This window comes from Scyliorhinus canicula, chromosome 11 (assembly GCF_902713615.1).
Source record: "Scyliorhinus canicula chromosome 11, sScyCan1.1, whole genome shotgun sequence".
Lineage (NCBI taxonomy): Eukaryota > Metazoa > Chordata > Chondrichthyes > Carcharhiniformes > Scyliorhinidae > Scyliorhinus > Scyliorhinus canicula.
The window spans coordinates 14,494,732-14,519,811 of NC_052156.1; the positions used below are offsets into that span (position 1 = coordinate 14,494,732).

General features: G+C 46.0%; 1 protein-coding gene and 1 non-coding gene across 3 annotated transcripts in view; one reads left to right on the forward strand and one right to left on the reverse strand.

Annotated features, from left to right (window-relative positions):
• Positions 1 to 25,080, reverse strand: part of LOC119973848 (twinfilin-2) — a 119,910-nt gene that overhangs the window by 41,033 nt on the left and 53,797 nt on the right. For both annotated transcript variants that reach the window (XM_038812325.1, XM_038812324.1), the window contains exon 3: positions 9,158 to 9,336. In XM_038812325.1, coding sequence (XP_038668253.1) covers positions 9,158 to 9,336 — 179 coding nt within the window. The remainder of the gene's footprint in view (positions 1 to 9,157; positions 9,337 to 25,080) is intronic.
• Positions 801 to 998, forward strand: LOC119974040. The gene has a single exon (XR_005462435.1). It is a non-coding gene; the product is annotated as a U2 spliceosomal RNA (small nuclear RNA).

Sequence of the window (25,080 nt, forward strand, 5' to 3'; positions counted from 1 at the left end):
TCTCAAGCTTCGGCCCAGGCAGCTGGAGGCACAGCTGTCACTGGTGAACATACAAGATGAATAAAAAATATATAAAATTCTGAGAAGTGAGTTTGAATCTCTGCCACAATTTAAGGTGCAAAGATGATTTGAAAAAGCGATGCTCCTTTAAAGTAACATCACATGTTATTCTGCATAATTTGCATTCATAAAACAGGTAATTGGTAATTATTGCACTGGATTTTAATCAATTGACAGTTTTTCAGTGCTGGAAGAAACAAAGCACACCACACACACACATGTCAATACTCATTTCAACAATGCATCCTTCCAGATTTACGTTGGAGGGATAATTTAACTCTAATCACCTTTTCTAATTGCTTCAAATCTTGGTTGCTGTGCCTGCTGATAAACCCTGGCAGCAGGTGGCAGTAGCTATCCATGAACAGGTGTAACTCAGTAAAATGGTCCTATTCGCCAGGGTTTCTATTCTATTTAAAGGATTACTGCCAGTGCTTTGCATTATATCCTCGCCAATACTGGCCCTAAGAATGATCGCTAATTGTGGGATTACAAATATGATATCCTCATATGGTGACTTCCTGACTTCAGCCATGGAGTGAGTAACGGTAAAACTGGAAAAGAGAAACATTTGGGAGCCACTATTCCAGTAAATGATGGGAAAATGTGAGGGTGGGGGTCATATTTAAAATCATTTCAGCATGCCATATTAAAGTCCTTGTTCATCAATGGAATTCCTTAGTAGCTTATGAATATGCGACACAGATCCATTTTGCGATTTCAACTTTGCTTACACTAAAACAACTTCTCAGCCTTTTGGCTAAGATCAAGTGTAGTATCTGCTCTGCCTTTTGGCTCAGATCTGGTATGTCTCTCTGTGGGGACCATGAATTGGATTCAATTTGAACTGTTTTTTGGAGCAGGCAGGAAACTGGATTGGGGTTTGTCCCTGTCTACACGCTAAGCCCTGGCTTTGTAAGTCAGAAAAAGTAATTTAAAAAAACAGCACACTTGTGACAAATAATATCCAAACTCATTCTGCAATGTAACAACCATGTTTCATACCTCATCTGTAACAAAGCCTCTTGCTACATACTTTCCCATTCTGACCGTGTTTCTATGAAGCACACGTCTGCAACAACAAACATTGTTGGAGTGCCCCCTCATCAAAAGGAAACAATGTGCATTGAAGCTGAAAGTTATGCCGTTGTTAGTGCTAGCAAGAGATTAGAATCAGCAGAATTTGTTTTCTGGTCTGGCAGACTTTTAAAAGATTTCTCAAGTTATTCTCAGGGACACTTGGCTAGGCAATTTCTATTGCCCACCCGTGGTTGCCTCGATGTAGAGAAAATGTGTGACACTGGAATTATAGACAGGGGGCTGGATTCTCCGTTCCTGCAACTCAGTACTGATGTCAACGGAGGACCCGTGGAGTTCCACGACGGAATAATCGGCGCCACACCCGCACCAATTCTGTTACTGGTGAGGGGCTAGCAGCGGCGCCATGTGGAACACCTGCAGAACATGCGAAAAACGTTGGGGGAATCACAGGGTCCGTGATGGACACGCGCAGGGCTCACAAGCAGCAGCTGCACGTACACTATGGGCCCCCACATTCGCAACGATAGCACACGAAAAGGTAGCTCCTGTAAGTGCTGCACTACGTCCCTGTCCACCCTGACCCCACAACCCACCTCAGGGCCACCCCCCACTACTCCCCCCAGCCTTGGCAGAAGCCCACCCGGCTAGCGGCACGATTGTCGGCGAAGTATGGCGGTGCTGGACACTGTCCGATCGCCCTCTCTCTGCAGCTACTGCGCCAGGTTTACGACTAGTTGCGACCACATGTGGATCGCGTCGTCGGGAACGCGGCCCATCGGATGGCGGAGCATCGTGGGTGGTCCCAATAATGAGATGCGAACGCAGTTGCAACTGCGCATGGTACGTGTCGCAATGATGCTGATTTGGAGGGGGCGGAGCATCGCGACACAGCGTCAAACCGCCACCTGCCAGGATTTCGGTGTTGGGAGCTATTCTCCACCCGATCGCCATTCCCGATTTCAGCGTCGGGCAATGGAGAATCCCGCCCTGGGTGTTCAGAAAACCCTTGTGCGGGGCGCCATGTAGCGTAGTGTATAGCACTTGGACTGTAGCGTTGAGGACCCGGGTTCGAATCCTGGCTTTGGGTCATTGTCCGTGTGGAGTTTGCACGTACTCCCCGTGTTTGCGTGGGTTTCACCCCCACAACCCAAAGATGTGCAGGTTAGGTGGATTGGCCACGTTAAATTGCCCCTTAATTGGAAAAAAAATTATTGGGTACTCTAAATTTATTTTTTAAAAAAGAAAACCCTTGTGCCAATTTAAACTTCAACAACTTTGAAAGTACAAAGGATAGAAGTAAGTCGTTAATGGTTTATGAAAGCGTAATTCATATGGTTTTAACAGAATACAGTTTAGGTTCATCAACTTCAACGTAGCTGCCATTTTTTGTGGCACATTGTTCAATCCGATTTTCCAACATTTCATCTTTTCTTCTGTTGCAGTTTTCAATCAGTTTCAGCATTATTGAAACAAGCATTAAACATGATATGTTTTATGCTTTCATATGTAGTTTTTTTCTATCTTGTGTATATCCAAACTGATTAAAGTTTACAGCTGCACAAGGTCTTTATAAAAATGCACTATAGGAGAAACGGAGTAGAATTGTCAGGGTTTATGGTATTGGCACAGAATTTATCAAACAAATTGCAATTTAGCGTGGCCAATCCACCTCCCCTTCACATCCTTGGGTTGTGGGGGTGAGACCCACGCAGACATGCAAAGAATTTGCAAATTCCACAAGGACAGTGACTTGGAGCCGGGATCGATTTCGGGTCCTTGGCACTGTGAGGCAGCAGTGCTAACCACTGAGCCACCATGCTGCCCTTAAGAAATGTTTGAATCCAATTTGACAACTTGCCAAGTTGGGATGACAAGTAATAAGTAACAGTCACGCCACATAAGTCTGTGCAATGATCATCTCCAACAAAACTAGAACCAGAGGACACCATCTCAGATTAAAGGGACGATCCTTTAAAACAGAGATGAGGAGGAATTTCTTCAGCCAGAGTGTGGTGAATCAGTGGAACACTTTGCCGCAGAAGGCTGTGGAGGCCAATTCACTGAGTGTCTTTAAGACAGAGATAGATAGGTTCCTGATTAATAAGCGGATCAGGAGTTACGGGGAGAAGGCAGGAGAATAGGGATGAGAAAATATCAGCTATGATTGAACGGCGGAGCAGACTCGATAGGCCAAGTGGCCTAATTCTGCTCCTATGTCTTATGGTCTAAAAGAAGATCTAACTATTTCCTCTTGCCATTCAAAGGCATTACCATCATGGAATTCCTCATTACCAACATCTCGGGGCTTACCATTCACCAGAATCTGTACTAGCCAAATAAATACCATGGCTACAAGAGTAGGTCAGAGGCTGGGAGTCATGCAGCGAGATCATCACCTCCTCGCTCCCCAAAGTCTGTCCACCATCTACAAAGCCCAAGTCAGGAGTGTGATGGAAAGCTCTCCAATTGCCTGGATGAGTGTAGCCCCAATATCAACTCAAGAAGCTCAACACCCAAGGGCGACACGGTGGCGAAGTGGATTACTACGTTGCCTCATGGCGCCGAGGTCACGGGTTCGATCCTGGCCCCAGGTCAGTCATGTGGAATTTGCACATTCTCCCTGGGTCTGCGTGGGTCTCACCCCCACAACTCAAAGATGTGCAGAGTAGGTGGATTAGCCACACTAGATTGCCCCAAATTTGTTTTTTAAAAAAGCTCAATACTATTCAGAACAAAGCAACCCACTCGATTGGCACTCCATACATAAACAAGTAAACATTCATTCCCTCCACCACTGACACCGTGGCAGGAACCCACCAAGGTTCCTGAGGCAGCACCTTCCAAACTCATGACCGCTATCATATGGATAAGAACAGCAGACATATGGCACACCACCACCTGGATATTCTCCTCCAAGCCACTCACTATCCTGACTTGGAAATATATCTCCATTCCTTCACTGTCAAAATCCTGGCACTCCCTCCCTATCAACACTGTGGGTGCACCTGCACCACATGGACTGCAGCGGTTCAAGAAGGCAACTCATTACCACATTCTCAAGGGCAATTAGGGATGGGCAATAAATGCTGGCCTAGCCAGAGATGCTCACATCCTATGAATTAACTTTAAAAAGATAGGTTTAAACTGAAGACTTCTGGGGTTCCAGTCCAGTACCTGGGCCAACAGGCTACCTACCATATTTGTATGTGCCAACTCCAATAACTATCAACTTTGATCTTTGAACAGAAAAGCTGTAGATGCTAGACGAACAGAGTTCAGTTAGCATCTGTCAAGCAAAAATACATTTCAGTTGTGTATCTTTCATCAGAATGGACCAGCTAGAGTTTACAATTACATTTCCGATTTTTGGCGTTTTCTCTCAGCTTATTCTATACAATGCCACATGGCAGGTTGGTTAGTAAATTAAAAATGTTTGGGATTGATGGGCTCTTGACAGCATGGATGAGAAATTGGTTGAGAGAAACAGAGAGTCGGTATAAATGGACATTTCTCAGACTGGAGACAAATTAAAGTGGTGTTCTCCAGGGCTCAATGTTGGGACCCTTGCTTTTTCTGATTTATATAAATGATTTAGAAGTGGGTGTTGAGGGCAAAATCTCTAAATTTGCAGATGATACGAAGCTGGGGTGAATAGTGAATTGTGAGGATGATGCTGAGCGACTGCAGAGGAACATTGACAAGTTGGCCAAATGGGTAGACGCCTGGCAGATGAATTTCAATGCAGCGAAAAGCGAGACAATATAGGCTCAATGGTATAACTTTGAGGGGAGTACAGGAGCAAGAGGGACCTCGGGATTCAAGTGCATAATTCTCTGAAAGTGGCCAGGCAAGTTGAAACAGTTGTTAAGAAGGCTTATAGCATTCTTCGGTTTATTTATTTATTCTATAATTTTAGAGTATCCAATTTTTTTTCCAACTAAGGGGCAATTTAACGAACCACCTAGCCTGCATATCTTTGGATTGTGCGGGTGAGACGCGCGCAAACTTGGGGAGAATGTGCAAACTCCACACGGACAGTGAGCCAGAACCTAGATCGAACCTAGGAGCTTGGCACCGTGAGTCAGCCACCTCGCTTCCCATTCTTGGGTTTATAAACAGAGCATAAAAGTATAAAATCAAGGAAATTATGATACACCTTTACAAATCATTGGTCAGACCACATTTGGAGTATTGTGTTCAGTTCTGGGCACTTTATTTAAGGAAACCCTGGAGAGAGTGCAGAGGAGATTTACTAGAATGATACCACGAACGAGGAATTTTAAATACAAGGAAAGATTGGAGAAATTGGGCTTGTTCTCCTTGGAGCAGAGACAGTTAAGAGGTGTTCAAAATTCTGAACAATTTTGACAGGGTAAAGATGGATATTCCGTTTCCACTAGCTGGTAAGTCAGTGACTAGGGGTCACAATTTCAAGATGGTCAGCAAGAGAGATATGAGTGAGATGAGGAGAAACGTCAGAGAGTTGTAGGGTTTGGAATGCGCTGCCTGGGAGAGTGGTGGTGGTGGATTCCATAAGGGGTTTCAAAAGAAAGCTGGATATATACTTGAAAGTGATAAAATTTAGAGAACTACGGAGATAGGGCTGGGGAATGGGACTAGCTAGGTTGCAGACACGATAAGCCGAATGGCTCCTTCTGTGCTGTAAATAACAAACAAACTATCAAACCTGTGGCTAGTTTGTGGGAGCAGCTGCTAGAGAAAAAGATCCTGCCACCATGAATGAACTTTCCATAACCCTTATGCAGACGCTTTTCTTTTCATTACTGTGGCCACTGTATGGGGTGAGGCTGAAGGAGCACAAGTTTAAAAGAGAGACCCAGAAAACTTGCTGAGCAATAGAAGCAGCAACTCAATTCGCTGATTATGAAAACCTGCTGTTGCAAGTTTGGAGAGATGAGTATCGGTGAATTTTGCTGGACAAATTCTGATTTTGTCATGCGAGAAGCTTTTTTAAAAAATGCTAAGCACTTAAAACACTGTTGATGGATTTCGGAGTTGTTTTGCCAGCAGCTTTACTTTAATTGTATCATTTTCATGTGCAAATCTACTATAAAACCATGAAGTTAGAGGACAAATGTACATATTCAAACACAAAAAAGTGGCAACAAATAAACTGGGAGCTCCAATAGTTTTGGGGAGATAGTTGGAAAGATTTAACAGCGTTGGAAGAAACTGCTGATAGGATTTCAGGAAACAGATTTGGACAAAACGGCTCTAGTTTCTTTCTGAACAGTCTCCAGCACCCTAATTCACTTACTAGAGCTTTGTGCATCCAACTGGTTGGATACTCATAACGTTTTGGGGGCAATTTTCTGAAGAAAGAAAATCCCATTCATGACCTAAAAGTTTAAAAGACCATAATGTTGAAAATGCCGATAATTTTACGTCTCAATCGGCCATGGAATAAAAGGACACAGGATTGATCCTGGACTTAGAGAAAGCTTGGGTCCTCATTTTCACTGTTGTGGGGAAATAGAGAGGAGGCCATGTGATCCAGATCGAGCGAAGGAAACTGTGAGCCTTAGGCCTAGGCTCCAGAAGGTCTGACAAAATTCACACTGTGAGAAAAAAGGGTAATAAAGGAAATTCATACAGTCATAACATTGAATGTAATTGCAGGCCACACATTCTGTGGGTCGGGATAATCTATAAACTGAAGCTTTTTTCTTTACCTACTTTTTCATATTGAGAACTTGAATGAAACCCATATTGGCAAAAATGTTTGCTTTACTAATTTGCTTTCTAGTTTGAATATGCCACATTATCCTATCTTTAGAAATTGTTCTTCTGTTAAATTGCAGCATGTTAAATACAGGTTAACCTAAAGCTCAAATTTGTTTTCTCAGTAGAAAAGAGGCATTGGTCAGTATTCAGCAGCTTCCTGCTCCATCCATCAGTGTAACCGGCAGCAAACTGATAAGGGCCTACAAGCTGTTGTTGACATTTGTTTGATATGCAGGGCTTTTCCTGTGGACTTCGTACTACAGTTCAAACACTTTTCTTTATAAAAAAGGTGCAGCCGTTACCTTCAAAAAAGAAGTTACTGTGGAACTGAGGACCAGCAATTAAAATGAATGCCTTTCCTGAAAATGAAGGCAAACTGCCTGGAACATGTGAAGAAGGAAACAAGATCTGGAATGTAATCTTAAGGGAGTAAAATGACTATGACTTTATTTATGTTTATATTTAACATGTTGCAACTCCTGTACGTTGCACATACAAAATCATTGCTTGTGAGCTGAAATTGGGGGTTTGCTTCCTGTGTGACGCACTGCTGTGGATGCCAGGGAGAGCAAGTCTGTCAGCTCTCCGACTGTGGCAGTGTATGGGACTAGCAATTTAGATTACTTTGTAAGGGCTGTACTGTAAAGCAAGTCATTGTCGTGCATTCTGGCAGAGTATGATTGCATTCTGGACTCTCTGGCAGTAGCATTGCATGGTGAATTCACACCATTGTTTTGGAATTAAAAATTGTCGGAATTGCCTTATATGGGTGAATTATAGTGAAGATAGAACTGCACTCATTCCAGGAAGCACAATCACCAACCTGGCCAAGATCCATTCCTGTGCTTCTTCTGGATTATCTGCTTAAAGGAGAGTTAATATGTGTCAAAACATTTTTTCCCTACTCTGGTAAACCTGGAGACTAAGGGCAAACCTTATATGTAGCACATTTTTGTTTTGCCTTAAAGGTTTCAGGGTGGGGTACCTTATAGTTAAAGAATGAGCATTAATAATTTAGTTGTGCTGTATCATATACTATTTACCATTATTCACTGACAAAGAAGATCAAGTACTTCCATAGATCAAAAATACCCCCCAAGAGACAGCTTAGCTGTATAAAAACTGGTTTAAATTTCCCATGTAGTCGAGGTAGTGAAAAATTAATGAGAAGACACAGAATACCATCTTGCTTGGTATATATTTTTCACATTCATGATCAACTTCAGAAGGCGGAAAAATCAAAGGGACAGTTTTCTTGTAAAATACTTTCAGATACACTCATCTTTAAAACTGCAAATGATCAAGCTCAGAAACATTGAAGCAAAGTCCGTATCCTAGTTAGTTCACTCAATAAAAAGGTGTTAAATTGGTTGCAGTGTAGGCTCTTTCAATGCAGGTTCGATATTTTGAAAATGGAAGCAAATAATGGATCACTGTTCATAGGTGACTGTTTTTAAAAATTCTTTCATGGGATACGGGCATTGCTGGTAGATCCGCATTTATTGTCAATACTTAATTGCCCTCGAGAAGTTGGTGGTCAACTTCCTTCTTGAACCACTGCAGTCCATGTAGTAAACGTACACTCAAGGTGCTGTTAGGAATGGAGTTCCAGGATTTTGACCCAGTGACAGTGAAGGAACAGTGATATAGTTCCAAGTCAGGATAATGTGTGGCTTGGATGAAAACTTGTAGGTGGTGGTTTTCCAATGCTTCTGCTGTCCTTGTCCGTCCAGGTGATAGAAGTGGTGGGTTGGGAGGTGCTGTTGAATTGCTGCAGTGCATCTTGTAGATGGTACATGTTGCTGCCACTATCAGTGGTAAAGGGAGTGGATGTTGAAAGTGGTGGATGGGGTGCCAATCAAACTGGCAGCTTTGTCCTGAATGGTATTTAATTTCTTGTGTATTGTTGGAGTTGCACTCATTCAGGCAAGTGGAGAGTATTCCATCACACTCCTGACTTGTGCCTTTGGGGAGTCAGGAGGTGAGTTACTCTCCACAGAATTCTAGCTGACCTGCTCTTGTAGCCACAGTATTTGACCTAGTTCAGTTACTGGTCAACTGCAACCCCCAGGTTGATGGTGGGGGAATTCAGCAATGGTAATGCCATTGAATGTGAAGGCTAAATGGATACAATCTCTCTTGTTGATGATGATCATTGCCTGTCACTCAAGTGACAAACAACATTTGCACCACACATTAGCCCAAGCCTGAATGTGTCCAGGTTAATCTACCTTCTTCTCTTCCAATATTTGACTAACCACTTAATATTCTTAATGTTAGATCTATTGAATAAATATAGTGCACAACTTACAGGGGAATGATCAGGTGACCAGGAAATAAAGAGCCATTCGTAGCCCTGTGCATTCTGGCTGTCAAGGCGATAAAGGATGTAGCATGGCTGCATGTCCTCCAGTAGGGGAAGGATTAAATTGTCGTAGTCTCTGTCCCATGCCTGCGATGGCTCCTTGTACATCCCCAACACTAACTGCTCTAGAAGAGATTTACACACACAGTTAATTTCATATTCCACAATTATTTTGTGTCCAGTTTGTTCAAGTATTAATAGCAAGGTAACTAAAACTATCATCTTAAAATTCCTGTTTTATAGTTTTTTAAATATAAAATGCAGACAAAGCTGAGAAACACAATACACATTCAAATTGTTGTTACTGTAATATGGCAAAGTATTTTCAAATTTAAGCACACTATACACTTTTTAGTTTAACAGTGCGACCTACCAAACTATTAACTGGTAAAAGAATAAAAGACACCTGAAACACATCACAACCACAAAGAAAGGCGGTGAGCAGAAAGGAGGTACTTGCTTTAAACAACAACAAAAAAATCACAGATTGAGTACATCTGGAGCCGCTCGTGTGCATCCCACAGTAGCTGGTGCCAGAGGTCTGGCAGATACTGCACAGCTGTGTGTCTCTCTATTCTTACAGAATGACATGCATCAACAATGGACACATGCTTTAAGCAGAATTGTCACATCTTGGATCTGAGAATGTTTGATGCTGACACCATTTTCTCTAAATGGAAACTGTTTGATACCCAATCATCCCTTATCCTGGTTACAAAATCAACAAAACAAAAACAATTTATTCTTTTCTTTATCTTGCAATAGGAGGAACTGCAATTTTTTGTTCAGCCTAGCAAGTAATATAAAAATCAACTTCTATGCCCAAATTGGATAAATGTGCCAATAAATTAGTCTTTCAAAACAAACATGTTCAAAAATGGATCTCCTGATACTTAGATGTGTGTACACAATACACCCTGCCTTGAATTTATACCTGAAGGTTCACATACTATACATAGCAAGCACAAAATTCTTCCATTATTTGACTAAAGAGAAAAATCTAAAATAAATGTGAAACAAAAGAAGTCCCAATAAATAAATAACCTTTATTGTCACAAGTAGGCTTACATTAACACAGTAATGAAGTTACTGTGAAAAGCCCCTAGTCTCCACATTCCAGCACCTGTTCAGGTACACAGAGGGACAATTCAGAATTCTCAGCTGGTACGGGAATTGAACCCGCGCTGCTGGCCTTGAAAGTTCATGTACTTTTAATTGGAATAAATTACTCCATGGTTTCCTGCTTTATGTTTATTTAATTACAATTCTATTGCTTTTATTGGAGAATAATTTTGAGTACCAGTGATTAGTAAACTTTTCTTTTGCAATTATAAAATCGCAAAATTTCTCCCGACAGAAAATTGACATCTGCAATCCCAAAAAAAATCACAGTTTACTTAATTTCAAACATCATGGGCACGATTGTCCAGTATCCTAGCCGCGTGTTTATCGGTGGTGGAAGGCGGCGCGTTGATCGCTGGTGGTGGAATTCCTGTCAATGGGAATTCCCATTGAAGCCACCCCACGCCTCTGGAAAACCTGCATGCAGGGGTGTGCTGCCCTTGGGGCCAGAGAATCGAGCCGCCAGCGAACGGCTGGAGAATTCCAGCCCACATTGGTTCTAGAACCAAAGTCTTGTCTTTCTTTCTGCACACAGGTTATTTTTATTTTAAGAATTTTTTATTGGGTATTATACATGGTATATTTACAGATGTGTACACAGAGAAACCAAAAATAACAAAAACACTACAAAACTATGAAATCAAGGGGTGGGAAAAAAAAACATGGGGAAGTATATGGAGAAAATGTCATTACACATGCCACTGGGTGGGGGTGGGGGGGGGGGGGGGCTTTCTCCCCCCTTTTATTTCTGTTTCTTTTATCAAATACAAAACTAGTAAAACAAAACCGGGTGGGAGGGGCACCTGGGTGGTGCCCCTGATGTCACTTGCATCTCTTGGTTGGTTTTCTTTTTTATTTCTGTCCATTTGCCTCAGCTTCGGCCGTTTGTCATTCCTTCTTCCTGTACTTTCTTACTCTCTTTTGCCCTGCTGTGCTTGTTATGGTCATTGTAGTTTCCTGATCTCTTCCTCCAATTTGTGTTCCCTCCTCTTTCCTCCCCGCTGGCTCCCTTCTGTTGTTCTCCTCCTCTCGTCCTTCCTCCCTCCCTATCTCCCTTTCCCCCTCCCTCTCTGCTGCTCTCCTTTATTTTCAGCTGTGTTTGGCTACTCCCTCTTGCCCCCCCCCTCCCCCTCCCTCCCTTCTCTTCTATTTTTTTCTAAATTTAGAGTACCCAATTCATTTTATTTCCAATTAAGGGGCAATTTAGTGTGGCCAATTCCCCTACCCTGCACATCTTTGGGTTTTTGGGGTGGGGGGGGGGGGGCGACCCACGCAAACGAGGGGAGAATGTGCAAACTCCACACGGACAGTGACCCAGGGCCAGGATTGAACCTGGGGCCTTGACACCGTGAGGCAGCAATGCTAACCACTGTGCCACCATGCTGCCCCTTCCCTCTGTTCTCTCATGGATTGGCTACTTTCCCCGGCTCCTTGTTTATCTATTTGTTTGTTTGTGGGCCACAAACAGATCCCGGAACAGTTGGGTGAATGGCTTCCAAGTTCTGGCGAATTTGATTTTCTCCATTTGGAGAAATTCCGATTGGTTGAACAGCCAATCTTCAGCTTTAGGCAGGTGCTCAGGGAGGCAAAGGCAAAGGCACCTTCCCTCCTCCCCATGAAGAGATCTGGCTGGTCTGATACCCCAAAAACTGCCACTTTCGGGCACGGTTCCACCCTCATCCCCACCACTTTAGACATTGCCTCGAAGAAGGCTATCCAGTACCCAGCAAGTCTGTGGCAAGCCCAGAACATGTGGGCGTGGTTAGCCGGGCCTCCTTAGCACCATTCACATCTGTCCTCCACCTCCGGGAAGAACCTGCTCATTTGGGTTCTTGTTGAGTGGGCTCTATGCACCACCTTTAGTTGCATTAGGTTGAGTCTTGCGCATGCGGAGCTGGAATTAACCCTATGTAGTGCTTCGCTCCAGAGTCCCCACCCTATTTTGAGCTCCAAGTCTTCCTCCCATTTCCTCCTCTTCGCGTCTGGCACACTGTCGGCCCTCTCCGTCAGTCGTTCGTACATGTCGCTACAATTTCCTCTACCTAGAATGTTTGCATCCAGTAGTTCTTCTAGTAGCATCTGTCGAGGTGGTCGCGGGTATGTCCTTGTCTCCTTCCACAGCCTCCCCGAACATGCGCCGGAATGTGGAGACTAGGGGCTTTTCACGGTAACTCCATTTGAAGCCGACTTGTGACAATAAGCAATTTTCATTTTCGTTTCATTTTCAGGAAGTTTTTAAGCTGCAGGTATCTGAGTTTGTTGCCCTTAGCTAGCTGGAATCTCTCCGTCAGTTCGTCCAGTGTTGTAACCCTCCCGTCGGTGTATAGGTCCCTGACTGTCAGTGTCTCCCCTGTCCTGTCTCCACTTTTAAAGGTGGTGTCAGTGAATGCTGGCGTGAACCTATGGTTGTTGCAAATGGGGGCTTTGTCGGATATTTTGGTCAGGCCGAATTGCTGCCTTAAGTGGTTCCAGGTCTGGAGGGTGGCTACCACCACTGGGCTGCTGGAGTGTTTTTTGGGTGGGGATGGGAGTGCTGCCGTGGCGAGGGCCCGGAGAGAGGTCCCCCTGCAGGAGGCCTCCTCGTCGCACCCACTCAGCTTCTGGCTCCTTAATCCAGCTGTCGCTGCCCAGTGCCACACACAGGTTATAACTGTACAAACAACAACTTATTTCATGTAACATTTTTAATGTATAGTACAACATCTCAAGGTGCTTCACAGAAGTATTATCAGTTAAAATATGACCGCGCCACATAAAAAAGATATTAGAATATGTGATCAGAAGCTTGGTCAAAATGGTAGTTTTTAAGGAATATGCTGAAGGAGAGGGAGGCAGAAAGCTTTAGGGAGAGAATTCCAGAGCTCAGGGTTGAAATAGCTAAAGGCATAGTGATCAATAATGCAACAATGAAAATCTGGGTTCTGCAAGAAGCCAGAATTACAGGAGTACAGAGATCTCGGGCGGAATTCTCCGACCCCCTGCAGGGTCGGGGAATTGCCCGGGGCCGGCGTAAATCCTGCCCCTGCCGTGGCCGGAATTCTCCGCCACCCGGGAATCGGTGGGAGCGGGAATCACGCCGTGCCGATCGGCGTGCCGCCTGCGGCGATTCTCCGGCCCGCGATGGGCCGAAGTCCCGCCGTTGACAGGCCTCTCCAGCCGGCGGGAATTGGAGAACCTCTGGTGCCGGCAGGATTGGCGGCGCGAGCGGGCCCCCGGGGTGGGCGCGGGGCGATCGGACCCCGGCGGGTGCCCCCACAGTGGCCTGGCCCGCGATCGGGGCCCACCGACTGCCAAGGCCTCCACCATGGTGGAGGCTGAAGAGACCCCCCTACAGCGCATGCGCCGGTGGTGACGTCAGCGGCCGCTGACGCACCGGCGCATGTGCGAACCGGCGAAGGCCTTTCGGCCAACCCCGACACCGGGAGGTGGGTGTCAAAGGCCATTGGCGCTGGTTTTGGCGCCAGTCGGCGTGGCGTCAACCACTCCGGCGCGGGCCTAGCCCCTAAAGGTGCGGAGAATTCCGCAGCTTTGAGGAGGCTTGACACCAGAGTTGTTTTCGCCACTCCGCTACGCCGGGACCCCCCGCCCCGCCGGGTAGGAGAGAATCCCGGCCCTCAAGAGGGTTGTAAGAAGTTGAAGAGATAACTAAGGGTGAGGCCTTGGTGTGATAGGATGAGTTTTAAAATTGAAGCATTGTCAATGTAGGTTAGCAAGGATTGGGTTCAAATAGGACTTGGTTAGTCATTGTTAGCCATATCTTTAGTATTTAACTAGTTGATTACTAATTTTATTAAACAGCTAGGAACAACCATATATCTAGACAAAGCTATAAAGATGCTGTTGAACCTGGTGGTGGCCAAATTGGCACATCCCATGTGACCAATTGGTGTGTTGCAACTTCCACCACCTGATGTTACATAATGTCAGATGACAAGTTATTTGCATTCCAATTGGCTGATGGTAGCACAAATCTCTATCCATACAAATGATATGTCAGTCCCATATTCTCTGTCCATACAAATGATATGTCAGTCACATACACAACACAAACCATCATAGTGTCTCAGACCAGCACACAGATACCAGGGTCACAGTTAGGTTGAACAAGGATAGAGTCCCCCTTGTTCTCACATTTCACCCCACCAGCCTCCGTATACAAAGCATAATCCTCCGCCATTTTCGCCAACTCCAGCGTGATGCCACCACCAAACACATCTTCCCTTCACTCCCTCTATCAGCATTCCGCAGAGATGGTTCCCTCCGAGATAATGTAGTCCACTCCTCCACAATACCCAACACCTCTCCCACTGCCCATGGCACCTTCCCATGCAATCGCAGAAGGTGTAACACCTGGCCCTTCACCTCTTCCATGCTTAATATCCCAGGCCCAAACACTCATTCCAACTTAAGCAACGTTTCACTTGCACCTCTTCCAATTTGGTCTATTGCATTCGTTGCTCCAACTTCAACTGTGTACAGGATCCAATGACTGACAGATCAAGCCCCAAAACGGGGAAAACCTCAAGCATGGCAAGGGAACTCGGTCACTTTATGGAACAGATGGGAGCGGTGGACCCCTGGAGGTTCATCCACCCAGGGGAGAAGGAATTTTCCTTCTTCTCCCCAGTACACAACGTAGACACCAGAATTGACTTCTTTGTGGTGGGGAAAACGGTGCTTCCGGGGATAGACAAAGTGGAATACTCCGCAATTGTGATATCCGACCACGCTCCACACTACATGGACGTGAGGCAAGAGACAGGCAGGGCCCAACGCCCCACATGGAGGTTGGACATTGCCCTACTAGCTGACAAGGACTTCAACAAAAAGATATCGCAGGCCATAGCAGAGTACACGAAGAACAACCAGAAAGGGGAGGTCTTACCCTCCATGTTCTGGGAAGCGCTAAAGGCCGTACTAAGAGGGGAAATTATCGCTTTCAAAGCACGAAGAGATAGGGAAGAAAGGGCGTCTAGGCTGCAGCTGGTCGACTCCATACTGGAGGTAGACCATAAATACTCCGAGGCCCTGACCATAGAGCTCTTGGCGGAGAGGAAAGAGCTACAAAGGAACTTTGGTCTGCTCTCCAGCAGGAAAGCAGTGCACCAGCTCCGCCAGGCACATGGGACCCTATACGAACACGGAGACAAAGCCAGCCGCCTGTTGGCACACCAGTTGAGAAAGCAGGCAGCCACCAGAGAAATTGCACAAATCAGGGATACCAGAGGCACATTAGAAACAGAACCAGAAAAGATCAACAAAACCTTCAAGGCCTTCTACCAAGGGCTGTACACCTCAGAGCCCCCAGTGGGGAAGTCCGGGATGAAACGGTTCCTTGATGGACTGGACATACCAGTTGTGGGGGAGGGCAGAAAACGGGGCCTGGAAGCACCACTAGCACTGGGCGAGATCATGGACAGCATTAGCTCCATGCAGGCGGGGAAGGTGCCGGGAGCAGACAGGTTCCCGGCGGACTTCTACAAAAACTTTCCGACAGCGCTGGCCCCGCACCTGCGGGAGATGTTCACAGACTTGCTAGCTAGGGGCACAATGCCTCAATCTCGCTAATACCTAAGAAAGAAAGATAAAGACCCAATGGAATGTGGGTCATACAGCCCATCTCATTGCTGAACGCAGATGCCAAAATACTGACCAAAATCCAAGCCAAAAGGCTGGAAGACTGCGTACCAGAGGTGGTCGCAGAGGACCAGACAGGCTTTGTCAAAGGTAGACAGCTTACCTCGAACATCAGGGGCCTGCTGAACATGATAATGACCCCCTCCGGGGAGAGAATACCAGAGGTGATCATCTCCCTAGACGCAGAAAAGGCCTTCGACTGGGTTGAATGGAAATACCTCATAGAGGTACTGGAGTGGTTCGGGCTTGGAACAGGGTTCACCTCCTGGGCAAAACTCCTATACAACGCTCCCATGGCGAGCGTACGGACCAACAACACCAACTTCCGATACTTCCAGGTGCACAGGGGCACCAGACAAGGATGTCCACTGCCCCGCTGGTGTTCGCCCTAGCAATCGAGCCACTAGCAATTGTGCGCAGAGCAGCAAAAAGCTGGAGGGGGATCCGAAGGGACGGCAGAGAGCACAGAGTCTCACTCTATGCAGATGACCTGCTCCTCTACATTTCGGACCCACAAAGCAGCATGGACGGAATCATCGCACTCCTGAAAAAGGTTGGCGCCTTCTCGGGCTACAAACTCAACATGAGCAAAAGCGAGATCTTCCCGGTACACCCACAAGTAGGGGGGGTGGGGCAGCTCTAACGGGACTGCCGTTTAAACAAGCCTTACACAAATTCCGCTACCTGGGGATCTATATAGCCCACGACTAGAAAGGGATCCACAAATGGAAGTTCACCAGTCTGACAGAGGAAGTAAAAAAGGACCTGCAAAGACAGAACACGCTCCCACTCTCCCTCGTCCAGGTACCTCTTCATACTTAGATCCATTTCGATCTACATCCCCAAGGCCTTTTTCAAAGCACTAGACAAACTAATCATGGCGTTCGTATGGGGGGGGGGGGGGGGGAGGGGGGGGGGGGGGGGGGGGGGGGGGGAAAGAATGCTAGTATCCCAAAGACGGTCCTACAAAAATCAAAATCCAGGGGGAGGGGGTAGCCCTCCAAAAACTACAATTCTACCATTTGGCAGCGACGGCCGAGCGAATATGGGGATCGATCAAGGAGCCAGAAGCCGCGTGGGTGCGCATGGAAGAGGCCTCCTGCATGGGGACCTCCCTTCGGGCCCTCGTCATGGTGGCACTCCCATCCCCACCCAAAAAACATTCCAGCAGCCCGGTGGTGACAGCCACCCTCCAGTCCTGGAACCAACTGCAGCAGCAATTTGGCCTGATCAAAATGACGGACAAAGCTCCCATCTGCAACAACCATAGGATCACACCAGCGCAGACTGATGCCACCTTCAAAAAGTGGAGACAGGACAGAGGGACACTGACAGTCAGGGACCTATACACAGACGGCAGGGTCGCAACACTGGATGAACTGACGGAGAAATTCCAGCTAGCCAGGGGGAATGAGCTAAGGTACCTGCAACTCAAAAACTTCCAACGAAAGGAGACAAGGACATACCCACAACCGCCATGACAGACATTGCTGGAAGAGTTACTGGACGCAAGCATACTAGGTAACGGAAACTGTAGTGACATGTATGCCCGACTGGTAGAAAGGGCCGACACCGTACTTGACGCAACAAGAAAGAAGGAGGATCTGGGGATTGAAATAGGGTGGGGACTCAGAAGTGAAGCATTGCATAGGGTCAACTCCACCTCCACGTGCGCAAGGCTCAGCCTGACACAACTAAAAGTGGTACATAGAGCCCACTTAACAAGAACTCGTATGAGTAGCTTCTTCCCGGAGGTGGAGGATAGATGTGAACAGTGCCAAGGAGGACCGGCCAACCACACCCACATGTTCTGGTCTTGCCCCAGACTTGCGGGGTACTGGACAGCCTTCTTCGAGGCAATGTCCAAAGTGGTGGCGATGAGGGTGGAGCCATGCCCGAAAGTGGCGGTCTTCGGGGTTTCAGACCAGCCAGAGCTATTCCTGGGGAGGAGGGCGGACACCCTTGCCTTTGCCTCCCTGATCGCCCGCCGTAGAATCCTGTTCGGCTGTTGGTCAGCAGCACCGCCCAAAGCTGCAGACTGGCTGTCCGACCTCTCGGAATCTCTCCAAATGGAGTAAATCAAATTCGCCATCCGAGGGTCAGACAGCGGCTTCCACAGAACATGGGAGCCATTCACCCAATTGTTCCGGGACCTGTTTGTGGCCAACGAACAAGCAGAAGAATAGCCAGGTAGCCAGGAATCAGGGGAAAGTAGCCAAGGCATGAGAGGGAGAGATAGACCGAGAGGTGGGGGAGCGGGGAACTGGACAACTAAACCGAAGAGGAAAGAAAGGCGAACCACAGGAGGAGGAGAGGGGGGGGGGGGGGGGCAGAAGAGGGGGAGGGGGAAAAGAGTGAAGAGACAGGGAACAATAGAGGAGAACCAGGGAGGTTGGGGGGGGGGGGGGGGGGGGGGGGGGAGGCAGGGAAATGACAGCCGGAAGGCAAGCACGGGAAACGATAACAAACTTGGCACCTACAGGAACAGAGAGCAAGGAGAATCCAGGTGAAAGACGGGACGAATGGCTGAAGCGGAGGTGAGCGCGAGACGACAACGGCAGCAAAACCCGTCCGGGAGAAGCAAGTGACAACACTAACACCCAACCCATTCGAGTATTGCCCTCTGTAATTGTTTCTCCGGCACCCAAATGTATATCTACCTCCCCAGACTCCCCCCCCCCCCCTCCCCCCCACCCCCAAACAGATGCCTACTTATGTGTTGTAAATAATATTGCCAATTGTACAGAGTTGCTGCTGTTGAGCTGGTGCATAATACCTTACCAGTTACTTTATTTTATTTTTTATTATTACTTTTTTTTGGTATGTTTGTGTGTGCCCTTCTCTTCTATATATATATATATATATATATATTTATTCTGTGTACATAACGGTAAATACACTTTGTTGAAAAACTCAACAAAAAACATTTCTTAAAAAAACAGTAAACATTTATACAAATTAATTATTCAACACCTTGGCCATTTATTTATTTTCATTGACAATATCACATTATCAGTTTTCAAGTCCCCTCATTGTTCCTCACCACCCATTTCCCCCCAAATATAATTGTGAAAATTGTCTTGATTTTGATATTCCTTGCAAGTTCCATTTCAAACTCCTTTATTATGTTCATACTATCTGCTTTGTCACTCCTTACTGTTCTTTCTATCTTTCCCATTCATCAGCATCTGTGCTTTTGGCATTTTTATATACTTTTTCTTTTAATTATATAGTCTGTTATCTCTTCAGTTGTTTATGCTTTCATTTTGGCAAGTAGTACGATTGCCCTTTAGGGATATGAACTGGTTGTATATCACATTAAATTCCTTTATGAACACCACCCACTGATCTTCTGTCGATTCACTCATTAACAGGTTCGCTCGATCAACAACAGAACAAAAATACTTCACCCTTTCAGTGTGAGCTACAGTTTTAAATCAGAAATGTTTTGCACAACAATGTTGCGCCATCTCACATATAATGACAACATAAAAAATATCCCCGGCTACATACTCAAAAATTCCAATGAACAAGATTCACATAATCTTAATCCAATTGCTGGTTTATTCTGGGACCTATTCTGAGCTCTGGGATTTAATATAAACATTGTATAACTGTTTCACGAAGAATAATGCAGAGAACGCATGGACACCTATGAAATGTTGACAGTAAATGTATACTGAAAGTATTTTCTACATTGAAAATAAATAATTTAAAAAATATATACTTTTATTGAAGATATAAATCCCATCCAAAAGAAAAAACCCTCACCCCACCAATAAACATAACACCAATGCCCCTCCCCCCAACAACTGACGGTGACTAACTCTTTAAAGGGCAACACGGTGGCACAATGGTTAGCACTTCTGCCTTACGACGCCAGGGACCTGGGTTCAATTCCAGTCTGGGGTGACTGTGTGGAGTTTGCACTTTCTCCCCGTGCTTGTGTGGGTTTCTTCCGGGTGCTCCGGTTTCCTCCCACAGTCCAAAGATGTGCAGGTTAGGTGGTTTGGCCACGCTAAATTGTCCCTTTGTGTTAAAAACGGTCAGGTGGGGTTACGGGGATCGGGTCGAGGTGTGGGCCTAGGGTGGGAATTCTTTCCAAGGGTTGGTGCAGACGCGACGGGCCGAATGGCCCCCTTTTGCACTATAGAGATTCTATGATGGAAATTAATGTTTGCCATCTCGGAAAAATCCCTCAACCGACCCCCTGACGATGTACTTGACCTTCTCCTGATGCAAAAATTCCATGAGGTCACCCAAACACACCGAGGTGGAGTAGGAGACCTCCACCCAGCAGAATTCATTCCGGGCTATTAACGAGGCAAAGGTGAGAACACCCGCCTTCATCCCCATCTGCAGCCCGGCGTACCCAAAACCCCAAAAAATGGCCACCAAAGGACAAGGCTCCAGATTGACGTTAAGAATCGTTGTCATGGTGTTAAATAAGGAGACGCAAAAAACTTACTAGCTTGGGCACGACCAAAACATGAGTGTTATTGGCTGGCCCCCCAGGAACGCCGCTCACACTTATCTCCTACCCCTGGAAAGAAACCACTCATCCTAGCGTCAGTTAAGTGAGCCCTATGTACCACCTTCAGCTGGATCAGGCTGAACCACGCACAGGAGGACGTGGAGTTTACCCTATGAAGGGCCTCACTCCACACTTTTATTCCCCCTCCCACTTCACCTTCACTCCATTCACCTGTGCCGGCACCACTGACAGGATCTGCCCATAGCTACCTGAAATACTCCCCCCAATCAGACTCGACTAATGATAGAATCCTCCTCAGCAGGAATGACAATGGTGCCAAGGGAAATGACCGAAAGGCTTTTCGCACAAAATTGCGGAGGTTTCTGAACAAATTTGTCCCAGAAAGTCTAAACTTTGCCGACAGCTCCTCCAGACTGGCAAACCGTCACTCCACAAATAAGTCCCCAAATCGCTCAAGGCATCATTCCCTACCACTACCCATGACCTAAACGTCGAGTCCAAACTCGATGGCATAAATAAGTGGTTATCACAAATAGGGGCCAACAATGACATGGAGCTGAGCCTAAAATGTTGCTTAAATTGTTTCCATATCCTTCAGAGTGGACACCATCACCGGATTTCTTGTCGGAGAAAACGGCGGTAAGTTTGTTGCCAGCACACCTAAACTAGAGCCCCTGGCGAACTCACCTCCATCTGTCTCCATATGGAACCTGAATCGCTGAACCATCCCAATACCTTCTCAATATTGGCTGCCCAATAATAAAAAACCAAACTGGACAGCGCTAGACCGCCCCCGACAGTCTGTCCCTCTGAAGAAATGCCCTACGAGTCCTTGGGGTCTTATCCGACATATAAAGGAGGCTACCAATTTATTAATTCTCACAAAAAAGGATTTAGGGAGAAAAGTGGAGAGACACTGAAAAATAAATATAAATCTCGGGAGGATATTCAGTTTGAAGTCTGGACCCTGCCCACTGAGGTCAGGGGAAGGATATCCCACTTTTGCAAGTTGGACTTAAACATAATCACTAGACTAGCATAGTTCAATTTATGGATAGAGTCCAATCATGGGCCACCTAGATCCCCAGATAATGGAAGCTAGACCTGGCAAGACAAAAAGGTAACACCCCCAGATTGGCTCTCCTCCTTTGGGGATTGACTGGAAAGTATACGCTCTTCTCCAGATTTAACTTGTACCCAGAGAAGGAACCAAAGCTTCATTATTTCATCCATATGAAGACTGGATCTGAAGATAAACATTTGAAGAAGAACTAAACTGAAATAAAGAAAAATAATTGGTGCATTATAATTTTACTCTGCAGGTCCATAAGCTGATCGATGACAAGCATGATTCTGAAGTGGTTGGAGTTATTGGGTGTGTAATAACTTGGAGGACCTGACTTGACAAGAGAGAGGTCAGAACATGCTGTCCTTCAAATGACTCGATTTTATTTACTGGAATCAATTTGTTAAGCGGTTAGTTTGGATTATTTGAAAACAATGATTGTGAGCTTAGGATCAAATCCAAACATCACATATTTTAAGGCAAAACTAGTTAAATACCCAGAGCAACGGGAAGAGAGTCAGGCAGCGTATTAGCTTTGAATTGCTTTAAACAATTGGGAGATATGATGACACAAATGGTTTCCTTCTGTGCTGCAAACTTATTTCATTGTATTTTAATAACAAGCTTTCCAGAAGCTACTATCAGTGATTCAAGGCTAAAAAAACCCAAACATATTATAAAAGATACTTTGGATTGATTTCAAGGCAATGATGCAATCTCAGCTCTGGCTTTCCATGTGGTTGAAAATGGTTTCCTGTTTACTGGGAGTGTAAAGAACCACAAGGGCAATCTCTGACATATGTGTTTTAACATGAATTGCAAGTATTGTCATTGGATCCAAGTTACCTGCTGCTGCTTACATTGCTTTAGTGGGAGAATAATACTGTTGCAACCACCCAGTATTGAGTCAACAAATGAATAATTCCATAAGCCAAAGAATAGCTAGACATTAACAAGTCAACTTAATTAGAATACAGCCATGTAGTCACTTCTTGGAATCTATCATGTCAGGTATTAGCCCAGGAATTAGTCACTTTCTACGTTGGGTAAGATTTTGGGTTTGATTCTGGACTCAATGGCAGGATCAAATGGGGAGCCGGACCCAAAATGGAGAAGGTTTATTCGGAAGGCACGGAACACATTGAGAGACTTTGTTAGGGGCATGCAGAAGTAAATTCAAGATATTGGAGAGATGTTGCCATCTCCCTGACCCTTCAAGCACCACCTGCCTCCCATGTGGCAGGGTCTGCAGATCAGGCACTGGATCAGCTTAACAGCCATCTTTGAGCCCATCGTCAAGAAGTTGAAGCAGGTCATCCTCCACCCCAAGGGACTGCCTAAGAAGGTCAGTAGCCAAAGCACAGAGATTGAAGGTAATTGGATAAGAACCACAGAGCAGATGAAGAGAATAGTTTTTTTACACAGCAAGTATTCTGATCAGAATTCAAGAATTCATTGACTGAAAAGGTGGCGGAAGCAGATTCAATAATCATTTTCAAAAGGGAACTGGATGAAAAAAATAACTGTAGAGTTAAAAAGAAAGAATAGGGGATTGGACTAATTTCAAAATGTCGACACAGGCATGATGGCCCAATTAGCTCTTTCTTTTCTGTAAGATTCAATGAGTTTTTGTCCATTTAAGCATGTTATAAAGCTCATGGAAACTATAGAGTTTGCTTTATTCATTTATGGGATGTGGGCATCACTGGCTAGGCCATCATTTATTGCCCATCCCTAATTGTCCTCAAGAAGGTGGTGGTAAGCTGCTTTCTTGAACTGTTGTAGTCTATGAGGTGTCGGCACATGCAGTGTTGTTAGGGAGAGAGTTCCAGGATTTTGGTCCAGTGGTAGTGAAGGAATGGCAAAATATTTCCACAGTCAGGGCGGTGAGTGGCTTGGCGGGGAACATCCAGGAGATGCTGTTTCTGGGTATCTGCTGCCCTTGTACTTCCAGATGGTAGGGATCGTGGATTTGGAAGGTGCTGTTTTAGGTGTGTTGGTGAGTTGCTGCAGTGCATCTTGTAAGATGATACAAACTGCTACCATTGTTCATTGGTGGTGGAGGGAATGACTGTGTGTGGATGGGGTGCCAATCAAGTAGGCTGTCAAGCTTGTTGAGTGTTGTTGGAGTTGCACTCATCCAGGCAAGTGGAGAGTATTCAATCAAGTGGAAAGTATTCACAGTGCCGCCCACTGTGCTACTATGAACCCACTCTGGTGATATGATGGGGTATGTGCACATCCTGGAGAGACACAAAATACTTGAACAGAAATTAAAGCTTGCAAACGACATAGAAGTCAAACTTAGACCTCCGAATGTGGTGTGGTAGGAGTGGCGGTGATAGTGGGATTGACACTTTCAGTAGTATGAGTCGTTCTAGCCACTCCAGAGCATATTTGGGTTAACTTGCCAACGTACATTTCTAAAGCAGCTCAGGAAGCAGGGGCGTGATTCTCCGAAATCGGGAGAAATCGTGAGGCTGGTGTCAAATACGGGCGGGTTTGACGCCAGCCTCCGCCCCCCCGATCGGGAACCGATTCTGGTCCCCGGTCGGGGCTAGCATGCCGTGGCCGTGAACTCCGGCATCGCGGGCCTAACGAATTTCGTTAAGCCCGCTTGCCAGAGTTTGCGACGGCTGACGCGTCACATGACGTCAGCCGCGCATGCGCGGATTGGAAGACTCCAACCCGCGCATGCGCGGATGACGTCATCGTGCATTTGCACGAAACCCGCGCATGCGCGGGCCGGGATGCCCCTCAGCCGCCCCGCGAATGGATACAGCGGGGCGGCGGAAGGACAAAGAGTGCGTGGGGTAAGTACCCGCGCGGTCCCATGGCACCCTTGGCACGGCCGTGGTACTGCCGTGCCAATCTGTGCCATGGTTCCCAAGATCGCAACTTTACGGCCGTTTTTACGAACGGTCAGACCAGGTGTGTTTGACGTTCCTAAAAACGGTCGTAAAGGGCTTGGACTTCGGCCCATCGGCCAGCTGAGAATCGCTGCTCGCCGTAAAAAACTCACCGTCGTGAGTGCGGAGAATCGCCCCCCAGAGACCTGAAATGGTTCAACTCAATGCACCTGAAAATATGGTACAAAACAAGCATTTCTTCTGACAACTGAATGTGCATTAAAGTACACAATAAACAATTTCAGACAGAATGCATTCTCTAAAATTCCTCAAAGAAGATAAAACAGAATTGAGTTCATGGAATCTAACACTAATTCAGATATACTGGCCAATGTATTTCCCCAGTGTAGTACAGTGGGTAGAACCGTTGCTTCACAGCTCCAGGGTCCCAGGTTCGATTCCCGACTTGGGTCACTGTCTGTGTGGAGTCTGCACGTTCTCCCTGTGTCTGCGTGGGTTTCCTCTAGGTGCTCCGGTTTCCTCCCACAAGTCCCGAAAGATGTGCTGTTAGGTAATTTGGCCATTATGAATTCATGCTCTATGTACCCAAACAGACGCCGGAATGTGGCGACTAGGAGCTTTTCATTCCGGTGTTCATGTAAGCCTACTTGTGACAACAAAGATAATTTTTTAAAAAATG